Source organism: Natator depressus, chromosome 14, assembly GCF_965152275.1.
Source record: "Natator depressus isolate rNatDep1 chromosome 14, rNatDep2.hap1, whole genome shotgun sequence".
Classification (NCBI taxonomy): domain Eukaryota; kingdom Metazoa; phylum Chordata; order Testudines; family Cheloniidae; genus Natator; species Natator depressus.
This window is the reverse complement of record NC_134247.1, coordinates 45,739,117-45,760,095: the sequence shown is the minus strand read 5'-3', so window position 1 is coordinate 45,760,095 and position 20,979 is coordinate 45,739,117. Positions and strand designations below refer to the sequence as shown.

Sequence of the window (20,979 nt, the reverse complement as noted above, 5' to 3'; positions counted from 1 at the left end):
ACGACTGGATCCTGGGTGCTCTGCCCCATCCCTCCCCCAAAAAGGGGTTCGCTCCCGTCTCTTCCTGACCCACGGCCGGGACTGGTGCTACGGAAGAGCATCTCGCGCGTTTACAGCCCCGGGCGGCCGTGAAATACCACACCCCACAGCTCCAGCCCGATGCCAAACGAATGCTCTGCCCTTTGCCATCCGTCCGATTACCTTCTTGCCTCGCTTCTCCCACCCGGCTTCAGCAGGCAGACCCGTGCGGTGGGTGTGGTTCCGAAGCCGGGGCTGTTGGCTTTCGGCCGGTATCGGCCTTTTACTTGGGGGTTTGGCCACTCAAGAGAGAGGAGCCGCTAAATCCGGGCTGGTGCAAGGGAAAAGGAAGCCAGAGGCTTCTGAAAACAATGGGGCTTTAAGGGGAGATATCTCAGGCCGCATTAGGAGTAGAAATAAGAGGTTGGTGGCATTGAAAAGAGGAAATCCCGAGCTTTCCTGTAGTGTAAAGGGGTTGTTTCTCACTCTGTGGGGCTTGAGAAATCAGACTGGAAAGTGGCACCCCCCGAATGACAATAAAGCCACGGCACCCGCCATTCCAGAGCTGGAGGGGACGGAGCTTCTCCCTCAGGATGATCTTGGATGTGAAGAGAAGACGGCTGGGGGGCTGATCCCCCAGGAATACAAGGCCCAGGCGAGGTTAGGGTGGTGTGAGGAGCAAACGCCCCCCCAGGTCTTCTGGGAGGGGGAGAGGTTGGGGGGCTGGCGAGGGTACACGGGAGATGGCACTGACCCACGGGGCTTGGTGGCTGGCGCCCCGCACAGAGCCCCCTCAGGGGGGCAGCCAGCGTGAGTGGGGGCCCGAGATGCAGACACAGCAAGGAGAAGGGCGGGGGCTCAGGGACATGCGCAGCTCAGGGTAGAGCCCCCCCTGACTTCCAGCAACTAGGACATTCGCCCCGGCTTCTTCTGACTCATCTGTGGGCAGGAGGCAAAACCAACAGGGGGAGCAGGGTCAGCACGTCGCTCCCAGGAACCCTGATCGCAGAACAGAGTCACGGACGCCTCTGGACCCCCTAGCAATGGGGGAAGGGAGTCAGGGAGAGAACCCAGGAGTCCTGGCTCCCAGCCCCTCCCCAGACCCCACTCCCCTCCCAGAGCTGGGGATAGAATCCAGGAGTCCTAGCTCCCAGCCCTCCCCTCCCTTCCCCTAGAACCCAGGAGTCCTGGCTCCCAGCCCCACCCTGCTCTAACCCCCAGACCCCACTCCCCTCCCAGAGCCGGGGAGAGAACCCAGGAGTCCTAGCTCCCAGCCCCACCCTGCTCTAACCCCCAGACCCCACTCCCCTCCGGGGAGAGAACCGAGGAGTCCTGGCTCCCAGCCCCTCCCCAGACCCCACTCCCCTCCCAGAGCCAGGGAGAGAACACAGGAGTCCTGGCTCCCAGCCTCGACCCCGCTCTAACCACCAGCCCCCACTCCCCTCCCCTGGGAAAGAACCCAGGCGTCCTGGCGCCGGTACCTGGGAGATGCTGATGCCGGTGAGTTTCTCCACAGTGTCGGGGAGTTTGCTCATGATGTCCAGCACCTCCCCCGTCATCTTGGCAGCGCCCACGCCCTGGCTGCCGCTCGACACCATGGTGATCTTCTTCACTGCGCTCAGCGGCTTGCTGATCTCCTCCGCCACCTGCGGGAGGGGCGCCACGCCGCTCCGTTATTGTAGGGTCTCCCTCAAGTGCTGGGGGCTCAGCTGGGTTATCATCGCAGGGCCCCCCATATGGGCTGGGGCTGTGCTCACGGATTTGTTATTGTAGAGTTGTGGGCCAAGCGGGCTGGGGCTTGTGATTGTAGGGTCTACCTTAAACGCTGGTGGTGAGCCACGTTGCTAAGGCTTTCCGTAAGGGCTGGGTGGGTGTGGGGGGGATGTTGTTTTCACAGGGACTCTCGGGAGGGCTTGGGCTAGGCTGCTTTGTTATTGTAGGGTCTCCCAAGGAGCCGATCCGGCCCTCCCCCCGGCCAGGCCTCACCTGGGGCAGCTTCTCCAGCAGCATGTCGACCATGGCGGCGTCCTGGTACTGCTGGAACGCCTCTGCCTTCTTGGACATCTGCTCGGCGTCCGCCCGCGCCTTGGCCTCAATGGCGAAGGCCTGCGCCTCCCCCTTCACCTGCGGGGGGGGGGTGGGGGGCGTGGTCAGCGCTGGGGGCGGATAGCACCCCTGCCCACCACTGTCGGCCCGGACGCCTGGGTCCCATCCCGGCCTCCAGCCCCCCCAGGGGTGAGAGCCCCGCGCTGCCGGCCTGCACGCCTCGGTCCCATCCCGGCCTCCAGCCCCCCTAGGGGTGAGAGCCCCACGCTGTCATCCCAGACGCCTGGGTCCCATCCTGGCCTCCAGCCCCCCTAGGGGTGACAGCCCCGCGCTGCCGTCCCGGACACCTGGGTCCCATCCCGGCCTCCAGTCCCCCTAGGGGAGAGAGCCCCATGCTGCCGGCCCGGATGCCTGGGTCCCATCTCGGCCTCCAGCCCCCCTTAGGGGTGAGAGCCCCGCGCTGCTGTCCCGGACACCTGGGATCCATCATGGCCTGCAGCCCCCCCTAGGGGTGAGAGCCCCGCGCTGCCGTCCTGGACGCCTGGGTCCCATCCCGGCCTGCAGCCCCCCCAGGGGTGAGAGCCCCGCGCTGCCGTCCCAGACGCCTGGGACCCATCCCGGCCTGCAGCCCCCCTAGGGGTGAGAGCCCCGCGCTGCCGTCCCGGACGCCTGGGTCCCATCCCCATCGCAAGGCTGGGAGGGGTGAGCGGCAGACTCACCTTCAGGGACTCTGCTTCAGCCTCCGCCTGCATGATGAGCTGGCACCTGGGGAGGGGAGAAGGGAGGGGAAACATCAGTGACTCCGGCACGGCGGTGGGGGGGTGGGGGGGGAATGCAGGACGGAGAGGTGGGGAGCTTGCAGCAGGGGTGTTGGGGGCAGGGAGCCGGTAAGAAGGGTGCCGAGGGGTGAGCAGGGCGCTCAGGGGAAGGAGCGGTGGATGAGGCTTGTTGTGTGGGGCACTGGATGGGGTGGGGGGATTAGAGGCTGGGTACCGTGGCAGGGAGCCCCAGGGCGGATGGGGGACGGGGCGCAGCTGCGGCCCTGGCTAGGAAGGGATCACGGGGCGGTGCCCAGGCCAGAGGCGCTCGGCCCAGCTGGGTCTCAGGGGTGGCTGGAGGGCGGCGTGGGGAGAGGGGAGCTGGGAGGGCGCCCCGCTACCTCTGGGCCTCTGCCAGCTTCTCCAGCCGGTAGCGCTCGGCCTCGGCCGGCTTCTTGACCATGGCCTCCAGCTCGTGCTCCTTGCGGATGATTTCCTGCTCCTGCAGCTGGATCTGCTGGGTCCGCTCCACCACCAGCACCTGCATCTTCTGCTCCTCAATCTTCTGCTTGGTCTTGGCCACCTGCACGGGGAGGGGTCCGGGGTCACCACCGGGGGGGGGCGGTCAGCAGGAGCTGACACCACGGGGCGAGGGGTCAAACGTCGGCTGCGCTGATGGGCATCGCCACCTCGGACACCCGGGGTTCATGCCAAACCGATGCCCCCAGGGAGGTCAGAGGTCAATGTCGAGGGGGTCATGGGTCAACCCCGCTGGCATTCGTAGGTCAAGATTTGACCCCCGTTGAGAGGATTCAAGGGGTGAATGGTCAAGACCCGGCAACACTGAGGGATCGAGGGACACCACCATGGGGTGTGGGGTGTCAAGGGCAGACCCCACTGAGGCGGGTCAAAGGTCAATGTTGGGGGCAGTCTGTGGTCAACACTGGGGGGTTGATAAGTCAAGAACTGACCCCAATAACGGATCAAAAGTCAACACCACGCAGAGGTAGGGACGAGGTCAACTTGGCCATGGGGGCGGGGGGTGTCAAGGGTCAACAGCTGACATCAGCGAGGTGGGGGAGGGGTCAGCCTGGACAAAGGGGTCACAGGTCCAGAACCGGTGCCATTGGACGGGTCGTGGTTGACGCCGCTGGGCGGCGAAGACGTGTGAGGCCAGAGATGCCTCGGTCCCATCCCGGCCTGCAGCCCCCCCTAGGGGGGACGCCAAGAGCAGAGGGTGGAGTCATCGGGCAGGAAAGGAGGCCAAGAGGGTCAACCCACCAGGCTGTCCAGAGTCAAGTTGCAGGGGTCAAAGGTCAACAGCGGTGGGTTGGCCATCACAACAAGGTGCTTGCCCTGCCGGGCTACGGTGTCCCATGGTGCCCAGACACCTGGGCCGTGGGCTGGTATCGGGGGGGGGCCCGGATCCCCCTACCCCCGTCCCCAGGGGCGTCTCACCTGCAGCTGATAGGCCAGGTCGGACTCGGCCTTGCGGGTGTTCACCTCGATGTCGTAGGTGGCTTTCTTCAGCTCGTAGTCCCGCTGTGCCTTGGCCATCTCGATCTCACTCAAGTACTGGGCAGAGAGCTTCTCCTGCTTCGCCTCGGCCTCCTGCAGGTGCGGGGGTCAAACCCATAGTAACCCGCCTCCTATCAGAGCCACGGGCCGGCTGGTATCCCCTGCCCTGTCTGACCCACAGGCTGGCTGGCCCGTGCCCCCCACCCCTGGGTCGCAGCCGCGGGCTGGCCAGCTCGTGCCCCCCACCCCTAGATCGGACCCAATCAGCCTGGAATCCCCCACCCCTGGATCAGACCCATGCACCCAGCGCTCACCTTGATGCCGGCATCTCTCTTGGCCTCGGCTTCCCCCATCCGGGCGTCTTTCTGCACCTGTGCGGTCCTGGCTTTCCCCAGCGAGTGCAGATAATCCTGGGGCAACATCGGGGGCAGGGAAGGGGGGAGAACGGAGCAGAGACAGACACCTCAGTCCTGCCCCGCAGCCTGGCTGGAGGCCATTCCCCTCTAGGGGGCGCCGGCTCCCATCCGCCCTGGGGCAGGGCGGGGGGCTGGCTGGCTCCGGGGCCTTTCTCCTGGAGGGGGCGCCGTTCTCCCTTACCTGGTCGTCGTGAATGTCCTTGAGCGTGTAGCTCACCACGCTGATACCCATGTTGACCAGGTCTGAGGAGGCTACTTTGAAAACCTGCTCCGAGAACTTCTTCCGATCCTTGTAGATTTCCTGCCCGGGGCGGGGAGACAAGGGGTGAGTCGGGGCGGGGGTGTTGCTGGGACATACACATGGGGGGTAGGGGGGCGGGTCTGATTCCCACAGCAGGGGGCGCTCTCACACACACACACACACACACACAGGGGCAGATCTGACCCCCAGCAGGGGGTGCTGACACACACAGGGGGGGCCGATCTGATTCCCCAGCAGCGGGCGCTGACACACACAGGGGTGGGGAGCAGGTCTGACCGCCCAGCAGGGGGCTGCCCCCCACCCCCCAGCCGCCGGCCCCTCACCTCCACAGTCATGTGGGCCATGATGGCCCGCTGATGCCCCTCCAGCGTCTCCAGCGCGATGTGGGTGATCTCGCTCTCCGACTTGCCGAGGAACATCTGGCAGGCGGCCGCCAGCATCTCCTTGTTCTGGCCCTGGATCTTCACCTGCCGGAGCGAGGGGACAAGAGGAGGGAGGGATGGAGCCCCCGGCCCCCGCGAACCCCAGGAATGGAGCCCCCCCCTCCCTGCGAACCGCAGGAATGCTCCGGGGGTGGGGCGCCTTCCCCTTTAAGAGAAGAGGCTATTGCTTGCACCCAGACAACCGTTGCCCAGAGACCGTATCCATGGTGGTCAAGGGCCCTGTGGTCCCAGGGCATCATTGGGCAGGTACCAATGGGGAAATGGGGGGGGGGGGAGGGTAATAAGTCAGGTTGGGCAAGTAGCATGGGCGGGGGGGGGGGGGAGCCAAGCTGGGCAGGTACCATTGGGAGAAATAGGGGGATGAGCCAGACTGGGCAGGTACCATTAGGAGACATGGGGGGATGAGCCAGGCTGGGCAGGTACCACTGGGGAAATACAGGGGTGAGTGGTGGAAGTGGCAGGTACCACTGGGGAGACCAGGGTAGCTGGCTGGTTTCCTAGGTGATCCGGACGCTGTTCCCTCCTCCCTGGGGTTTCCGCGGCGACCTCGGAGTCAGGGGGCGCCGGTTACCTGGGCGATGCCGGTGACGGAGATGGGGACCCCGTGCCGGGTATAAACCTTCTCGCTCTTCACGTTCAGGGTCAGCGTGTTCAAGGAGATCCTGCGGGGAGAGCGGGGGGGTCAGGGAGAGGGGACACCCCCCACGCCCTTTGCCAATACCCCCCCGCCCATGGACCCAACCAGCCCAGTATCCCCACCCCCACACACTGATCCCTTCCTGCCCCAGCTCTGACCCCTCCCCTGTCCCCTGCCCCAGCGGGGTGACAGGGGGTCCCCTACAGACTTGGGGAGCACAGGGACGAGCCAGGGCGCCCTGACCTAGGCCTCCCTGTGGAGGGGAGGCTTCGGGGACTCACCTCTGGATCTGCTGGATGCAGGGGAGGACGAAGACCCGGCCCCCCGCCACCATCACTGGGGGGCTGCGGCAGAAGCCTAGGGGGAGGGGAGGAGAGCGTTAGCCGCCGCTGGGCACGGATATGCAGCCACCTCTGGGGTGGGACAGCCGGGGAACTGCCGCGTGGAACAGCCACGCGGCACGGGACGGGCTGGCCCGCTCTTGAGATGCAGCCGGCTCTGGGGTGGGCGGCTGGGGAACATGCCGTGAATCCTGTGCAATTTGAAACCACCGGGGAAATTTTAAGGAGGCAGGAAGTGAGCTCAGCTGGGACACCGGGGTTGCCACACGACTTCAGAGTGACAGACTGATTTTAAGTCTTGCCGGTAAAATTGTAGCAGAGCACAGCTGCCCCGGCCAAGCCCCCACCCTGCTCCCACAGCTTGGTGCCCTCTGCTGAGCCCCCCACCCCGCTCCCCCTGCTGAGCCCCCCACTCTGCCCCCCAGCAGTCCAGCGCCCCCTGCTGAGCCCCCGCCCCGCCTCCCACTCCCCAGCACCCCCTGCTGAGCCCCCCGTGCCGCTCCCCGCACCTCCTGCTGAGCCCCCCACTCCACCCCCGCAGCCCAGTGCCCCCTGCTGAGCCCCCCGCCCCGCTCCCCACACCCCCTGCTGAGTCCCCGCCCTGCTCCCCGCAGCCCAGCGCCCCCTGCTGAGCCCCCCGCCCCGCCCCTCAGGGCCCCTGCTGAGCCCCCTGCCCCGCCCCCCGCACCCCCTGCTAAGCCCCCCACCCCGCTCCCCAGCACCCACTGCTGAGCCCCCCACCCTGCTCCCTGTGCCCCCTGCTGAGCCCCCCACCCTGCTCCCTGCAGCCCAGCGCCCCCTGCTCATCCCCCGCCCCCACCTTGCTCCTTGCTGCTCCCCAGTGGTCATTAGCGATGCATTCGTTAACCATCAGATTAGCCCCGCGCCCCATCCCCTGGGAGCAGGTGATGTCACTCTGGCTCAGATCCCATCTCTTCACTGCTGGGTATTTCAGGCTGGCTCATGGGGGCGGGGGACGGGGCACAAGGCCTTTCCCCTGTGGGACAGGTGAGTCCCATCAGTGGGGGGCTGCATGTGGGGAGCTCTCCCACTGTGCTGGGGTGGGGTCTCCAACTCCAGTCCCTGGTCCGGGTTTCTCCTGGGGAGCAGGCCCCTAACGAGCTCGTGGCATTAGGCCCAGGTCTCAGCCGGGCCACCCCAGCAGTGAGGGGGTCGGCCTGGGGTGTTAGGGGTCCCTGGAGGGGGAGGGGATGGCATCAGGCTCCCACCCTGGGAGCATCTCTGCCCATGTGAGACCAGTGGGGGGGGCCACTCACCCGAGACCACCATGGCCTCATTGGGGCCGCAAGTGAAGAACATCCTGATGCCAAAGGAATCCTGAAAAAGATGAGAGCAACTCAATCGAACCCAGGAGTCCTGGCTCCCAGCCCCCCGCTCTAATCACTAGACCCCCCCCACCCCCCTCCCAGAGCCAGGGAAAGAACCCAGGAGTCCTGGCTCCCAGCCCCCGGCTCTAATCACTAGACCCCACCCCCCTCCCAGAGCCAGGGAGGGAACCCAGGAGTCCTGGCTATTTTCCCTCTCCCTGCAGCTGATGGCTGATAATTACAGACCCGCCCCTGGCCAGACTCCAGCTGAGCCCCAGGGAGCTCCCCACCCGCCTGCCACCTGAGCCCCCCAGAGCCGCTGCTGGTTCCCCCCACTCATAACCGATGCAGCCCCTGCACCCCAACCTCAGCCCGTGCTCCCCGCTGCCCATAAGCCCCCTGCAGCCCGCCCTTGGGCTTCCTGATCCCCGGCCAGGAGCCCCACTTCATCCTGCCCCCCAAACAACCCCTGCATTGGCAGCCGGCACCCCTGGCCCCACCCAGACACACCCCATCGCCACCCATGAACCCTGTCCACACTCTGCAGCCATTGCACCCCCCACCCCCTTCTCGGCCCGTGCAGCCCCCCCCCCGACCCCCTTCTTCGCCCGGGCTCCCCCCGACCCCCCTGTCGGCCCGTACAGCCCCCCCCGACCCCCCTCTCGGCCCGTGCAGCCCCCCCCGACCCCCTTCTCCGCCCGGGCTCCCCCCCGACCCCCCTTCTCGGCCCGTGCAGCCCCCCCGACCCCCCTCTCCGCCCGGGCTCCCCCCCCGACCCCCTTCTCCGCCCGGGCTCCCCCCCCGACCCCCCTGTCGGCCCGTACAGCCCCCCCCCGACCCCCCTCTCGGCCCGTGCAGCCCCCCCCGACCCCCTTCTCCGCCCGGACTCCCCCCCGACCCCCCTCTCGGCCCGGGCTCCCCCCCCGACCCCCCTTCTCGGCCCGGGCTCCCCCCACCCGTGCAGCCCCCCCCGACCCCCTTCTCCGCCCGGGCTCCCCCCCCGACCCCCTTCTCCGCCCGGGCTCCCCCCCCCGACCCCCCTTCTCGGCCCGTGCAGCCCTCCCGACCCCCTTCTCGGCCCGGGCTCCCCCCCCCGACCCCCCTTCTCGGCCCGGGCTCCCCCCCACCCGTGCAGCCCCCCCCGACCCCCCTCTCCGCCCGGGCTCCCCCCCGACCCCCCTTCTCGGCCCGTGCAGCCCCCCCCCCGACCCCCCTCTCCGCCCGGGCTCCCCCCGACCCCCCTTTGCTGACCGGGTCTCTGGCTCCGGCCACCCCCCGTCCGCCCTGCTGCAGACCCGCCCCACCCTCCTGGGACCGCCACGATCCCGTCAGCCCCCGCGGTTTCCCCAGCGCCCGGGCGGTGCTGCCACCTGCTGGCCGCGGGCGGGGCAGCAGCTTCCCTGGGACCCCCCTGCCAGCCCCCCAGATCCATGCAGCCGCGGGGGGGGGGCCAGAGCCGGGCTGGCAGGGGGCTGCGGGTCGGGAGTGAGGGGCACCGGCAGGGCTGGGGGGGGCAGAGCCGGGCTGGCAGGGGGCTGCGGGTCGGGAGTGAGGGGCACCGGCAGAGCTGGGGGGGGCGGAGCCAGGCTGGCAGGGGGCTGTGGGTCGGGAGTGAGGGGCACCGGCAGAGCTGGGGGGGCAGGGCTGGGCTAGCAGGGGGCTGCGGGTCGGGAGTGAGGGGCACCGGCAGGGCTGGGAGGGGCAGAGCCGGGCTGGCAGGGGGCTGCGGGTCGGGAGTGAGGGGCACCGGCAGGGCTGGGAGGGGCAGAGCCAGGCTGGCAGGGGGCTGCGGGTCGGGAGTGAGGGGCACCGGCAGAGCTGGGGGGGGCAGGGCTGGGCTAGCAGGGGGCTGCGGGTCGGGAGTGAGGGGCACCGGCAGGGCTGGGGGGGACCAGGATTTCGTGAGTCGACCCTGCTGCGTTGGCCGAAGCCCCCATCCCCTTCTCCTGCCCTTCCAGGAAGACCCAGGGCGGCGTCTGCCTCACTTCCTGTCCCAAACTCGGGGGCGCGGCACCTGCGAACGGGCCGCCGTGTCCCCACCCAGAGGTGGCTGCATGGGAGTCCCTGGCTGGCTCCCCTGTTCCCTGCCACGCAGCGCCCAGGGCCGGCAGGGCACCGGGTGGCCACCAGGTGGCGCGCGTGGCCAATCGTCCAGCGCCGGAGCGGGCGGGGCATCGTGTGAACATGGGGGAGAAAATGGACTCCTTTCAGAGTGTGTGTGGGGGGGGTGCCCAGCCCATAACGCCCCCCCAGGCCTCTGTGTCCCCCCCCCAGAATAGGGGCAGAACATGCCATGAGTGGCAGAGAGTGCCCCCCCCCCCACGAGCCAGCCCCTCTCATGCCTGCCCTGATGCCAGATAGGAGGCACTCACTGTCGGTGGCATGTTCGACCCCCACCCACTCTGCCGGGGCTGCTGGCCAGGGGTCAGTTAATGCCTGGGGGCGCGGGGGGCAGGGGAGGGGGCGCTGGTAACATGGGCAGAGAGCCAGCAAACTCGTTACACACAGAGGTTCTCAGCTGGGAGGGAGCCGGACTCATTGGAATGATCAGAGCTACTGCCCCCCGGCGGGGACAGGCCCCATGCCCCATTCCCTGCCCCCTTGAGCCGGCCAGCCCCCGCCCTGGGGCCGGATGGGAGCTGCTGCCCCCTAGAGAGGACAGGCCCTGTACCCCATTCCCTGTCCCCAAGTCAGACTTGGCCTAGTGAGTGTGTTAGGGGCAGGGTGTGTGTGTGTGTGAGGGGTGGGGGAAGAGTTGTGTATTTCTAGTGCTGGTATTTCCACTCCTCTGTCCCCCTGTGGCTCTTTTTATTTAGGCCCTGGGCTCTCTGTGCCAGGTGGGGGGTGGATGTGGGCTCTGCCGCTTCCTTTCGAGTGCGTGTGGTTCTCACCTCTGGGGTATGAGGAAATGCAGCCGTGCAGATAGGCAGAGCCCGGAAGCCACGAGCTTGGGCAATTCCCGGCCTCAACCTGAGCCCAGGGCCCCTGGCAGCGCTTTCCGTCATGTGTTTTCTCAGCTGCAGAGCGGAGGGTTGTGTGTGTGACCCAGCATGTGTGCACAGACTCACACACCAGCCAGGCTGGACCATGAAAACACACACAGAGCCGCCCTTGCTCAGTCTAACCACTAGACCCCACCCCGCCCCTCCCCAGAGCCAGGGAGAGAACCCAGGAGACTTGGCTCTCAGCCCCCCTGCTCTAACCACTAGACCCCACTCCCCTCCCAGAGCCGGGGAGAGAACCCAGGAGTCCTGGCTCCCAGCCCCCACCTCTGCTCTAACCACTAGACCCCACTCCCCTCCCAGAGCCGGGGAGAGAACCCAGGAGTCCTGGCTCCCAGCCCCCACCCCTGCTCTAACCACTAGACCCCACTCCCCTCCCAGAGCCGGGGAGAGAACCCAGGCGTCCTGCTGAGGCCACCCTGGGCTGAGTGTCCGTTGCCACACACGCTATCTGTACGTGGGTGCTCGCTATATATAACCCTCCCCTCGTGGCCCAGACAGGTACCGGCGGGAACCCGCAGTTCCTCTGCCCCCACAGAGAGCCTGGAATAGCCCCTTATCAGTCATTGCCCCTGGGCTTATCCGTGTGGCCAAGGGCGCCGGGCGTGGCTCGCCCAGCCTCTCCGGCCCTCGCTGTCTGGGAGCTTGGTGCTAAAAATACCCCAGAGGAGAAAGAGATGGATAACAATCCCGCTGGGGGCGGGTGGATACATACCTAGATTAGACAGACCGGATCTATGGATCCCTCAAGAGGGAGCGATTTGCTGGAGCTAAGGATGGCGGGACGGGGCTGAGAAAGGCTGGTTGGCAGATACACACACACCCCTGTCGAGTCCAGTGCGACAGAGTCCCTGATTCCCAGACCCTCTCGGAGATACGCTGGGACAGCTTAGAGTCCTGGGACACCAGGAAGTATCATTAAACTGGTGATTTGATTGATTTTTAAATCATGTCAAATCACGGTTAATGATTAAAAACCCAGGAAGAATGAAAACCTCCAGAGAATTATATGTAAACCGTAGTTATATGGGTTATAGCAGGGTTGGACTGGAAGGGACCTCGCGAGGTTATCTAGTCCAGTCCCCTGCACTCAAGGCAGGACTAACTATTATCTCGACCGTCCCTAAGAGGTGTTTCTCTGATCTGCTCTTAAAAATCTCCATCAACACAGATTCCACAACCTCCCTGGGCAATTTGTTCCAGAGTTTAACCACCCTGACAGTTAGGAAGTTTTTCCTAATGTCCAACCTAAACAGCCCTTTCTGCAATTTGAGCCCATTGCTTTTTGTCCTAGCCTCAGAGGTTAAGGAGAACAATTTATCACCTTCCTCTTTACAACTTTTTACATACTTGAAAACTGTTCTCATGTCCCCCCTCAGTCTTCTCTTCTCCAGACTAAACAAACCCCATTTTTTCAGTCTTCCCTCCTAGGTCATGTTTTCTTAGACCTTTAATCGTTGTTGTTATTCTTCTCTGGACTCTCTCCAATTTGTCCAGCTCTTTCTTGAAATGTGGTGCCCAGAACTGGACACAATACTCCAGTTGAGGCCTAATCAGTGCAGAGCAAAGCAGAAAAATTACTTCTAATTTCCTGTTTACAACACTTCTGCTAATATATTTGGCAACAGCGTTACACTATTGACTCATATTTAGCTTGTGGTCCACTCTGACCCCCAGATCCGTTTCCGCAGTTCTCCTTCCTCGGCCGTCATTTCCCATTCTGTGTGTGTGTGCAACTGATTGTTCCTTCCTAAGTGGGTGCTTTGCATTTCTCCTTATTGAATTTCATCCTATTTACTTCAGACCATTTCTCGGGATCATTTTGAATTTTCATCCTATCCTCCAAAGCACTTGCAACCCCTCCCAGCTTGGTAGTGTCCCCAAACTTTGTGTGTACTCTCTATGCCATTATCTAAATCATTGATGGAAGATATTAAACAAAACCAGGCCCAGAACGGATCCCTGGGGGACCCCACTCGATATGTCCTTCCAGCTTGACTGTGAACCACCGATCGCTCCCAGAGAGGAGTTGTTTTCCAACCAGCTCTGCACCCACGTTCATCAAGGTTGCATTTCCCTAATTTGTGTATGAGGTGGTCATGTGAGTGTCAAAAGCTTTACTGAAATCAAATAGATCATGTCAACCACTTCCCCCCCTACCCACAAGGCTTGTTACTCTGTCAAAGGTAACAAGCCTTGGGGATTGCGGGGAGAAGAATAGATAACCCTACTATTCAGCTGAGGATGAGAACCCAGGTGTCCTGACTCCCAGCACCCCCTGCTCTAATTCACTGGACCCCTCTTCCCTTCCAGGGCTGGGGCTGCACCCCTCCCTTATAAAATGGACTAGCCTCTCTGAAAAGTTCTCCCAAGGTCCCGCCCCCATGATCCACCATCAGCCAATGAGAATGTATCCAGCTGATGTAATGCAGAAAGTGGGTGGGGCTTGGAACGTGAAGGCCACCCCCTGCTCCCTCCTTGGATGCTCCTGTAGTTGAATTGAGCTTTGCCCCCTCCCAGCACAATCTCCTCCTTCCTCCAGTGCCCTGACACCCTCGCGCTCCTCCAGGGGAGCTGAGCTTCGCCTTCAGCCCAGCCAGCCCCTAAAGCCGACCCCCTCCCCCAAAGGATGTGGGATCCCCCAGAAATCAGACACACTCGCAGGAGTCAACATGTTTATTTTGTTCACAGAACATACACAGGTTGGACGACTCGTCCGGGAAAGAGTTTGGGGCAAAAATGCCTTGGAAACATCAGCCTGAAGTCTGGGCAGTTCGGGGCGAGTCTTGGCCTCCGAAGCATCCACAGGAGCTTACACAGTAAGCGTAGACAGCAACCAGGACCCTGCTGGTCAGACACCCCAGGCGTAAACATAGCTGGGGGGGTCCGAGAGGGAAGGGCGGAGGGGTCCGCGCTCTCTTTAGTGCGGGCTGTTCTTCCTCTGACTTCTCTCCTCCTCCCAGGGGCAGGAAAATCCCTGTTTGCTCCTGGTTTAAAGCACCCGAATCATTTTTCGGGCTCAAAACTTCTCCCTCCGCCCAATATGCCAGCACTGCCTTCGTTCTGTGCCCCAATCAAGTAGCTACTTTATAGGAGACCCAAGGGTCAGAGGCTGTTTTGCCACAGAGCAACTCAGCCCGGCCTCCGCCTGGAGAACTGTAGCATTGAATTCTAGCACATTTGGCCATCAACGTTTTACCCCGCCCAGTAGCATTTCCAGTTTTATACCTCCCTGGAATTTGCAGCCAGCTATCCCTCCGGCTGCTTTGCTACCAATTAGAGTGGGGTTTCTCCTCCCGGGGTAACGGCATTAACAAACATCAATTAAAAGTCCCCGTAGAGAAACAAGAGCAAGATACGTGTCCCTGTTTAAACGGACGAGGACATTTAACGGTTTTATTCCATCCTGGATTAAAGCAGCGTTTTCCTCGCCAGCATGTTCCAGCTTTGATCATTAAATAGCACACTAATCTTTAAATTACAAATGTATAAATAATATAAATATTAGATATTAAGTTATGTCAGTAATACCCCTCCCCGCCGCTCAATGTCTGTCATGGCTGGAGCCAGGAATTCCCTGCTCACAGCTGCAGAGAGGTTTCACGTTGCTGTTGACGTCAAGCGTCCAGCGGGCGTCCAGATTCTTCACTGGCTTCGTTCAGAGACAGCAGCAGAAAGAGCTGGCCGAAGACCAGGCGGGGTTAACCCATTAGTGGCTGGAGCCCAGCCCAGTTGACCCCTTAGGTGTCTTGGCCTGAGAAACGCTGGGTGGGGAATCTCAGAAAGCAGCTGGATTCTGCTCCAGGAATTGGCTGATTTCCACGGTGGATTCAACAGCCGCATGGCCCCCGTGCAAACTGGTAGCGTTGGCCATCTCTGGGACCTCCAGGGGTGTCGGGAGCATTTCCGAGAGGGGGGTCTCCACACGGGAGCCCCCGCTCTCTGCAGAGCAGTCACGGACCCCCTGCTCAGACCCCAGGGCCAGGTCTTCGTCGGCATTATAGACTTGGTAGAAGACGATGGTGAGGAGGATGAAAAGCAGACGCTTGGCCTGGCTGCGCTCTTTGGCCGGATAGTAGCGTTTCACCTGGTCAGGAGGAAGGAGACAGGACATTAGAGACCTGGCTGGCAGGGGGACCCATGTATTACCCACAACACACCAGTCCTACTCCAAGTGCCCTGTACCCAATGGATTACCCAGAATGCCCTGGCACTCAGCCCCAGGCCAATCCCACAACCCAGAAGGCCCCACACCCGGCCACCATGGCTAAGAGGACAGCCTGGTTACCCAGAATTCTCTACTTCTACCCACAATGCCCTATTCCACCAAACCAACTTGAGATTCGGGCTCAGCAGCTGAGCAGGCAACCTGAACCCCACTGCACTGAGCATGATCTAGATATCCCCCCCGTGTGTCATATGCCCCATACTGCTCCCAGCTGGGGGCAGATTAGCAAGAGACTCACCCCTGGCTGTGAACAGCAGGGAGCCTGGGACACACACAGCACCCCCATCAGCCAGGGATCTCTGGGGCAGAGAGACCTGTGCATGGGGCTTCCTGTCCAGGACATGCAGCAGTAGGTGTAACAGGGTGACTCATCCTGCACTGTCTGTATGCCCACAGCAAGGGGGGCCAGGCTACAGGTCTTAGCTCCCCACTCTCCCCCAGCATGCTACAAGACATCCCCCCCCTCCACTGGGGAGAGGCTACACCACCCTCACCCTCCCTCCAGCAGCAGGGACTGACCCAGAGAGCAATCAGTAGCCTACTTCTACAGCGGGGGAAACTGAGGCACAGAGGGGGGGATGGATCAGAAGGTGGGCCCTCACTCCTAGATCCCCCTCCCCCCACTTTAACCCAAAAGACCCCTCTCCACATCGCAGAGAACCCAGGAGTCCTGACTCCCCCCTCACGCCCCAGAGAACCCAAGCGTCCCGGCTTCTACCCCACCCCCACAGACTCACCACGGGGGGGTAGAGCACTTTGCGCAGTCGTTTCCTGCCCCGGGCCGGATTCCTGCGGGCAGGGGTCTGGCTCACCGCGGGCAGGGGGTCGAAGGTGAAGTACTGGGGGCCGGTGCCCCTGCGGGGGGGCTCGGCTCTGGGCAGGGCGGCCATCCGGGGCTCGTAGGCTAAGCACATGGTCGTGGCACCGTACAGCGCGTTCATGAGACCGGGGCGCAGCGCGATTTTCAGAACTAGTCCTCGGCTGCGGCGCAGAATGAACAACTGCCCGCGCCCCGCCCGGCGCCGCTTTATGAATGGGGCGAGCCCCGCCCCTGGCGCCCCATTGGCTGAGCCCGGGGGTGACAGCTCAGCCTGCGATCACCGCGGGGAAATCCCGGGCCGCCGCGCGGTGCTTGCCCCGAGCCCGGGCGGGGATGACACGTAGCGGGCGGGGCTGGGGGGGAGGGGGGCAAGGGGGGCAGGGCAAGAAATAAGGAATGCAGGAAATCTGCAAGTACACACAGGGTGTGCAACCCCACCGTTGTGCAACACACAAACACACACACACACACAGTGTATACACCCCCAGCTGTGCAACACACAAACACACACACACACTGGGTATACGCCCCCAGCTGTGCAACACACACACACACACTGTGTATACATTCCCCCACCTGTGCAACACACACACAGTGTATACACACAACCCAGCTGTGCAACACACACACACACAAACACACACACACACTGTGTATACACACCCCAGCTGTGCAACACACAAACACACACACACACAGTGTATATCACCCCCCAGCTGTGCAACACACACACACACACACAAACACACACACTGTGTATACACCCCCAGCTGTGCAACACACACACACAGTATACACACACCACAGCTGTGCAACACACAAACACAGACACAGACTGTATACACCCCCAGCTGTGCAACACACACACACACAAACACACACACTGTGTATACATTCCCCCACCTGTGCAACACACACACAGTGTATACACACACCCCAGCTGTGCAACACACACAAACTGTGTATACACTCCACAGCTGTGCAGCACACACACAAACACAGTGTATATACACCCCCCATCTGTGCAATAGACACACACTAAGAATACACACACACACACACTGTATATACACCCCCAGCTGTGCAATAGATATCTGTGTGTGTGTATTCTTAGTGTTACACACACGGAATAGACACAGAGAGTACACCCCCCCCAGCTGTGCAATACAGACACAGAGAACACACACACACAATGTATATATCCCTTCAGCTGTGCAATAGACACACACAGAGAATACACACACACACACACACACACACAGAGTGTATATACACCCCTCCAGCTGTGCAATAAACACACATCAAGAATACACACACACACACACACACACAGGTTTCAGAGTGGTAGCCGTGTTAGTCTGTATCAGCAAAAAAACGGAGGAGTCCTTGTGGCACCCGACTAACACATTTATTTGGGCATAAGCTTTCGTGGGCTAATGCCCACTTCCTCGGATGCATGGAGTGAAAATACAGTAGGAAGATATATACACACAGAGAACATGAAACAATGGGGGTTGCCATACCCACTGTAATGAGACTTATCAATTAAGGTGGGCTATTAGCAGCAGGAGAAAAATAAACCTTTTGTGGTGATAATAAGGGGGCCCATTTCAAACAGTTGACAGGAAGTTGTGAGTAACAGCAGGGGAAAAAATTAGCAGGGGGGAATAGTTTTTACTTTGTGTAATGACCCATCCACTCCAGTCTCTATTCGAGCCTAATTTAATGGTGTCCAGTTTGCAAATTAATTCCAGTTCTGCAGTTTCTCGTTGGAGTCTGTTTCTGAAGTTTTTTTGTTGAACAATTGCCACTTTTAGGTCTGTAATCGAGTGACCAGGGAGGCTGAAGTGTTCACTGACTGGTTTTTGAATGTTATAATTCTTGACGTCTGATTTGTGTCCATTTATTCTTTTGCATAGAGATTGTCCAGTTTGGCCAATGTATATGGCAGAGGGGCATTGCTGGCACATGATGGCATATACCACATGGGTAGATGTGCAGGTGAACGAGCCTCTGATAGAGTGGCTGATGTGATTAGGTCCTATGATGGTGTCCCTTGAATAGATATGTGGATAGACTTGGCAACGGGCTTTGTTGCAGGGATTGGTTCCTGGGTTTGTGTATATACACCTTTCCAGGAGTTCAATAGACTCACACAGAGAACACACACACTCTCTCTCACATGCACAGATTACATACACACACCCCGGAGCTGTGCAAGAGACACACCGAGAGAATACACACACAGAGTACATACACAAGCCCCCTAAGCTGTGCAACAGACACACAGAGAATATACACCTCCCCCCATATAGATACACACATACACGGAGCTGTGCAATAGACACACACAGAAAATACACACACACCGTGAGTTGGGCAATAGACACACAGAATACACACACACACAGAAAAACAACGAGGAGTCCTTGTGGCATGAGACTAACAGATTTATTTGGGCCTAAGCTTTCATGGGCTAAAACCCACTTCCTGTATTGTAAAATACAGCTTGCTGTATTTTAAAGAATCCTTATTGAGGTTACAGGGACAAACCATCCCGATGTGTAGAAAGAATAGTAAATATGGCAGGCGACCAGCTTGGCTTCACAGTGAAATCCTTGCTGATCTTAAACACAGAAAAGAAGCTTACAAGAAGTGGAAGATTGGACACATGACCAGGGATGAGTATAAAAATATTGCTTGGGCATGCAGGAGTGAAATCAGGAAGGCCAAATCACACCTGGAGTTGCAGCTAGCAAGAGATGTTAAAAGTAACAAGAAGGGTTTCTTCAGGTATGTTAGCAACAAGAAGAAAGTCAAGGAAAATGTGGGCCCCTGACTGAATGAGGGAGGCAACCTAGTGACAGAGGATGTGGAAAAAGCTAATGTACTCAATGCTTTTTTTGCCTCTGTCTTCACGAACAAGGTCAGCTCCCAGACTACTGCACTGGGCAGCACGGCATGGGGAGGAGGTGACCAGCCCTCTGTGAAGGAAGAAATGGTTCGGGACTATTTAGAAAAGCTGGACGTGCACAAGTCCATGGGGCCGGATGCGTTGCATCTGAGAGTGCTGAAGGAGTTGGCGGATGTGATTGCAGAGCCACTGGCCATTATCTCTGATAACTCATGGCCATCGGGGGAGGTCCCGGAGGACTGGAAAAAGGCTAATGTAGTGCCCATATTTTAAAAAGGAAAGAAGAAGGATCCAGGGAACTACAGGCCAGTCAGCCTCACCTCAGTCCCTGGAAAAATCATGGAGCAGGTCCTCAAGGAATCATTTCTGAAGCACGCAGAGGAGAGAAAAGTGATCAGGAACAGTCAGCATGGATTCACCAAGGGCAAGTCATGCCTGACTAATCTAATTGCCTTCTATGATGAGATAACTGGCTCTGTGGATGAGGGGAAAGCAGTGGATGTGTTGTTCCTTGACTTTAGCAAAGCTTTTGACACTGTCTCCCACAGTATTCTTGCCAGCAAGTTAAAGAAGTCTGGGCTGGATGAATGGACTATAAGGTGGATAGAAAGCTGGCTAGATTGTCGGGCTCAACGGGTAGTGATCAATGGCTCCATGTCTAGTTGGCAGCCGGTATCAAGTGGACTGCCCCAAGGGTCGGTCCTGGGGCCGGTTTTGTTCAACATCTTCATTAATGATCTGGAGGATGGCGTGGATTGCACCCTCAGCAAGTCTGCAGATGACACTAAGCTGGGGGGAGAGGTGGATATGCTGGAGGGTAGGGATAGGATACAGAGGGACCTAGACAAATTGGAGGATTGGGCCAAAAGAAATCTGATGAGGTTCAACAAGGACAAGTGCAGAGTCCTGCACTTAGGACGGAAGAACCCAATGCACAGCTACAGACTAGGGACCGAATGGCTCAGCAGCAGTTCTGCAGAAAAGGACCTAGGGGTTAGAGTGGATGAGAAGCTGGATATGAGTCAACAGTGTGCCCTTGTTGCCAAGAAGGCCAGTGGCATTTTGGGCTGTATAAGTAGGGGCATTGCCAGCAGATCGAGGGACTTGATCGTTCCCCTCTATTCGACATTGGTGAGGCCTCATCTGGAGTACGATGTCCAGTTTTGGGCCCCACACTACAAGAAGGATGTGGAAAAATTGGAAAGCGTCCAGCGGAGGGCAACAAAAATGATTAGGGGACTGGAACACATGACTTATGAGGAGAGGCTGAGGGAACTGGGATTGTTTAGTCTACGGAAGAGAAGAATGAGGGGGGATTTGATAGCTGCTTTCAACTACCTGAAAGGGGGTTCCAAAGAGGATGGATCTAGGCTGTTCTCAGTGGTAGCAGATGACAGAACAAGGAGTAATGGTCTCAAGTTGCAGTGGGGGAGGTTTAGGTTGGATATTAGGAAAAACTTTTTGACTAGGAGGGTGGTGAAACACTGGAATGCGTTACCTAGGGAGGTGGTGGAATCTCCTTCCTTAGAAGTTTTTAAGGTCAGGCTTGACAAAGCCCTGGCTGGGATGATTTAACTGGGGATCGGTCCTGCTTTGAGCAGGGGGTGGGACTAGATACCTCCTGAGGTCCCTTCCAACCCGGATATTCTGTGATTCCTCAGATGCATGGAGTGGAAAACACAGCAGCAGGTATAAATACACAGCACAGGAAAAGATGGGGGGAGTTGCTACCACTCTGAAACCTGCACATACATATCCTGAGCCATGCAACAGACACACACGCACACATCCTGAGCGGTGCATCACACCCCCCCCCGATCCCCACATCCTGAGCTGTGCAATACACACACACACAGAATACACACACACACACAGATCCTGAGCTGTGCAACATAAACACACAAACACACAGCATATACTCACACTGACACAACAATTCTGAGTTGTGGAACTTCCCCCCTCCCAGCTATGCAATACACATCCCCACGCACACACACAGAGAATAAACACCTTCATAGAAAATAAGCTCTCTCTGACCTACACACACACACACACTATAGAATAAATACACACAGAGACCCACACTCCCTGAGCTGTGCAATAGACATCCCCACACAAAATAAGAACATTCACAAAATACACACGCAACGCACATGTATTGACCACCCACATCTGGTCTGTGCGATACACCAACACACACAGAATAAACACTCTCACAGAATGTAAATTCTCCCTGACTTACACTTCC

At 59.8% G+C, this 20,979-nt stretch overlaps 2 protein-coding genes across 4 annotated transcripts; both read right to left on the bottom strand.

Annotated features, from left to right (window-relative positions):
- Nucleotides 1–310: 310 nt before the first annotated feature.
- Nucleotides 311–9,804, bottom strand: FLOT1 (flotillin 1). 3 transcript variants are annotated; one of them, XM_074972134.1, is made up of 13 exons: nt 9,782–9,804; nt 7,717–7,777; nt 6,380–6,455; nt 6,033–6,123; nt 5,342–5,485; nt 4,938–5,057; nt 4,655–4,750; nt 4,281–4,433; nt 3,224–3,405; nt 2,784–2,829; nt 2,005–2,142; nt 1,500–1,664; nt 311–1,055 (listed from the first exon to the last, which is right to left on the bottom strand). In XM_074972134.1, exons 2-13 carry the CDS (start codon nt 7,757–7,759, stop codon nt 1,035–1,037), a joined length of 1,275 nt encoding a protein of 424 aa, XP_074828235.1. In that variant the 5' UTR covers nt 7,760–7,777; nt 9,782–9,804; the 3' UTR covers nt 311–1,034. The 3 variants fall into 3 exon arrangements, with proteins under 3 accessions (XP_074828235.1, XP_074828234.1, XP_074828236.1); XM_074972133.1 differs by having other exon boundaries at nt 311–957; XM_074972135.1 differs by lacking the exon at nt 9,782–9,804 and adding an exon at nt 9,019–9,107 and having other exon boundaries at nt 311–957.
- Nucleotides 9,805–13,489: 3,685 nt separating this feature from the next.
- Nucleotides 13,490–15,938, bottom strand: IER3 (immediate early response 3). The gene is made up of 2 exons (XM_074970712.1): nt 15,735–15,938; nt 13,490–14,856 (listed from the first exon to the last, which is right to left on the bottom strand). Exons 1-2 carry the CDS (start codon nt 15,936–15,938, stop codon nt 14,548–14,550), a joined length of 513 nt encoding a protein of 170 aa, XP_074826813.1. The 3' UTR covers nt 13,490–14,547.
- Nucleotides 15,939–20,979: the final 5,041 nt, after the last annotated feature.

Coding starts and splice junctions, on each gene's coding strand:
- IER3 (XM_074970712.1), bottom strand. CDS start 15,938: ATGAACGCGCTGTACGGTGCCACGACCATGTGCTTAGCCTACGAGCCC. Junction 14,857..15,734: donor AAGTGCTCTACCCCCCCGTG/GTGAGTCTGTGG, acceptor CCTCCTGACCAG/GTGAAACGCTACTATCCGGC.
- FLOT1 (XM_074972133.1), bottom strand. CDS start 7,759: ATGTTCTTCACTTGCGGCCCCAATGAGGCCATGGTGGTCTCGG. Junction 4,751..4,937: donor AGGACATTCACGACGACCAG/GTAAGGGAGAAC, acceptor ATGTTGCCCCAG/GATTATCTGCACTCGCTGGG. Junction 2,143..2,783: donor CTGAAGCAGAGTCCCTGAAG/GTGAGTCTGCCG, acceptor CCCCCCCCGCAG/GTGAAGGGGGAGGCGCAGGC.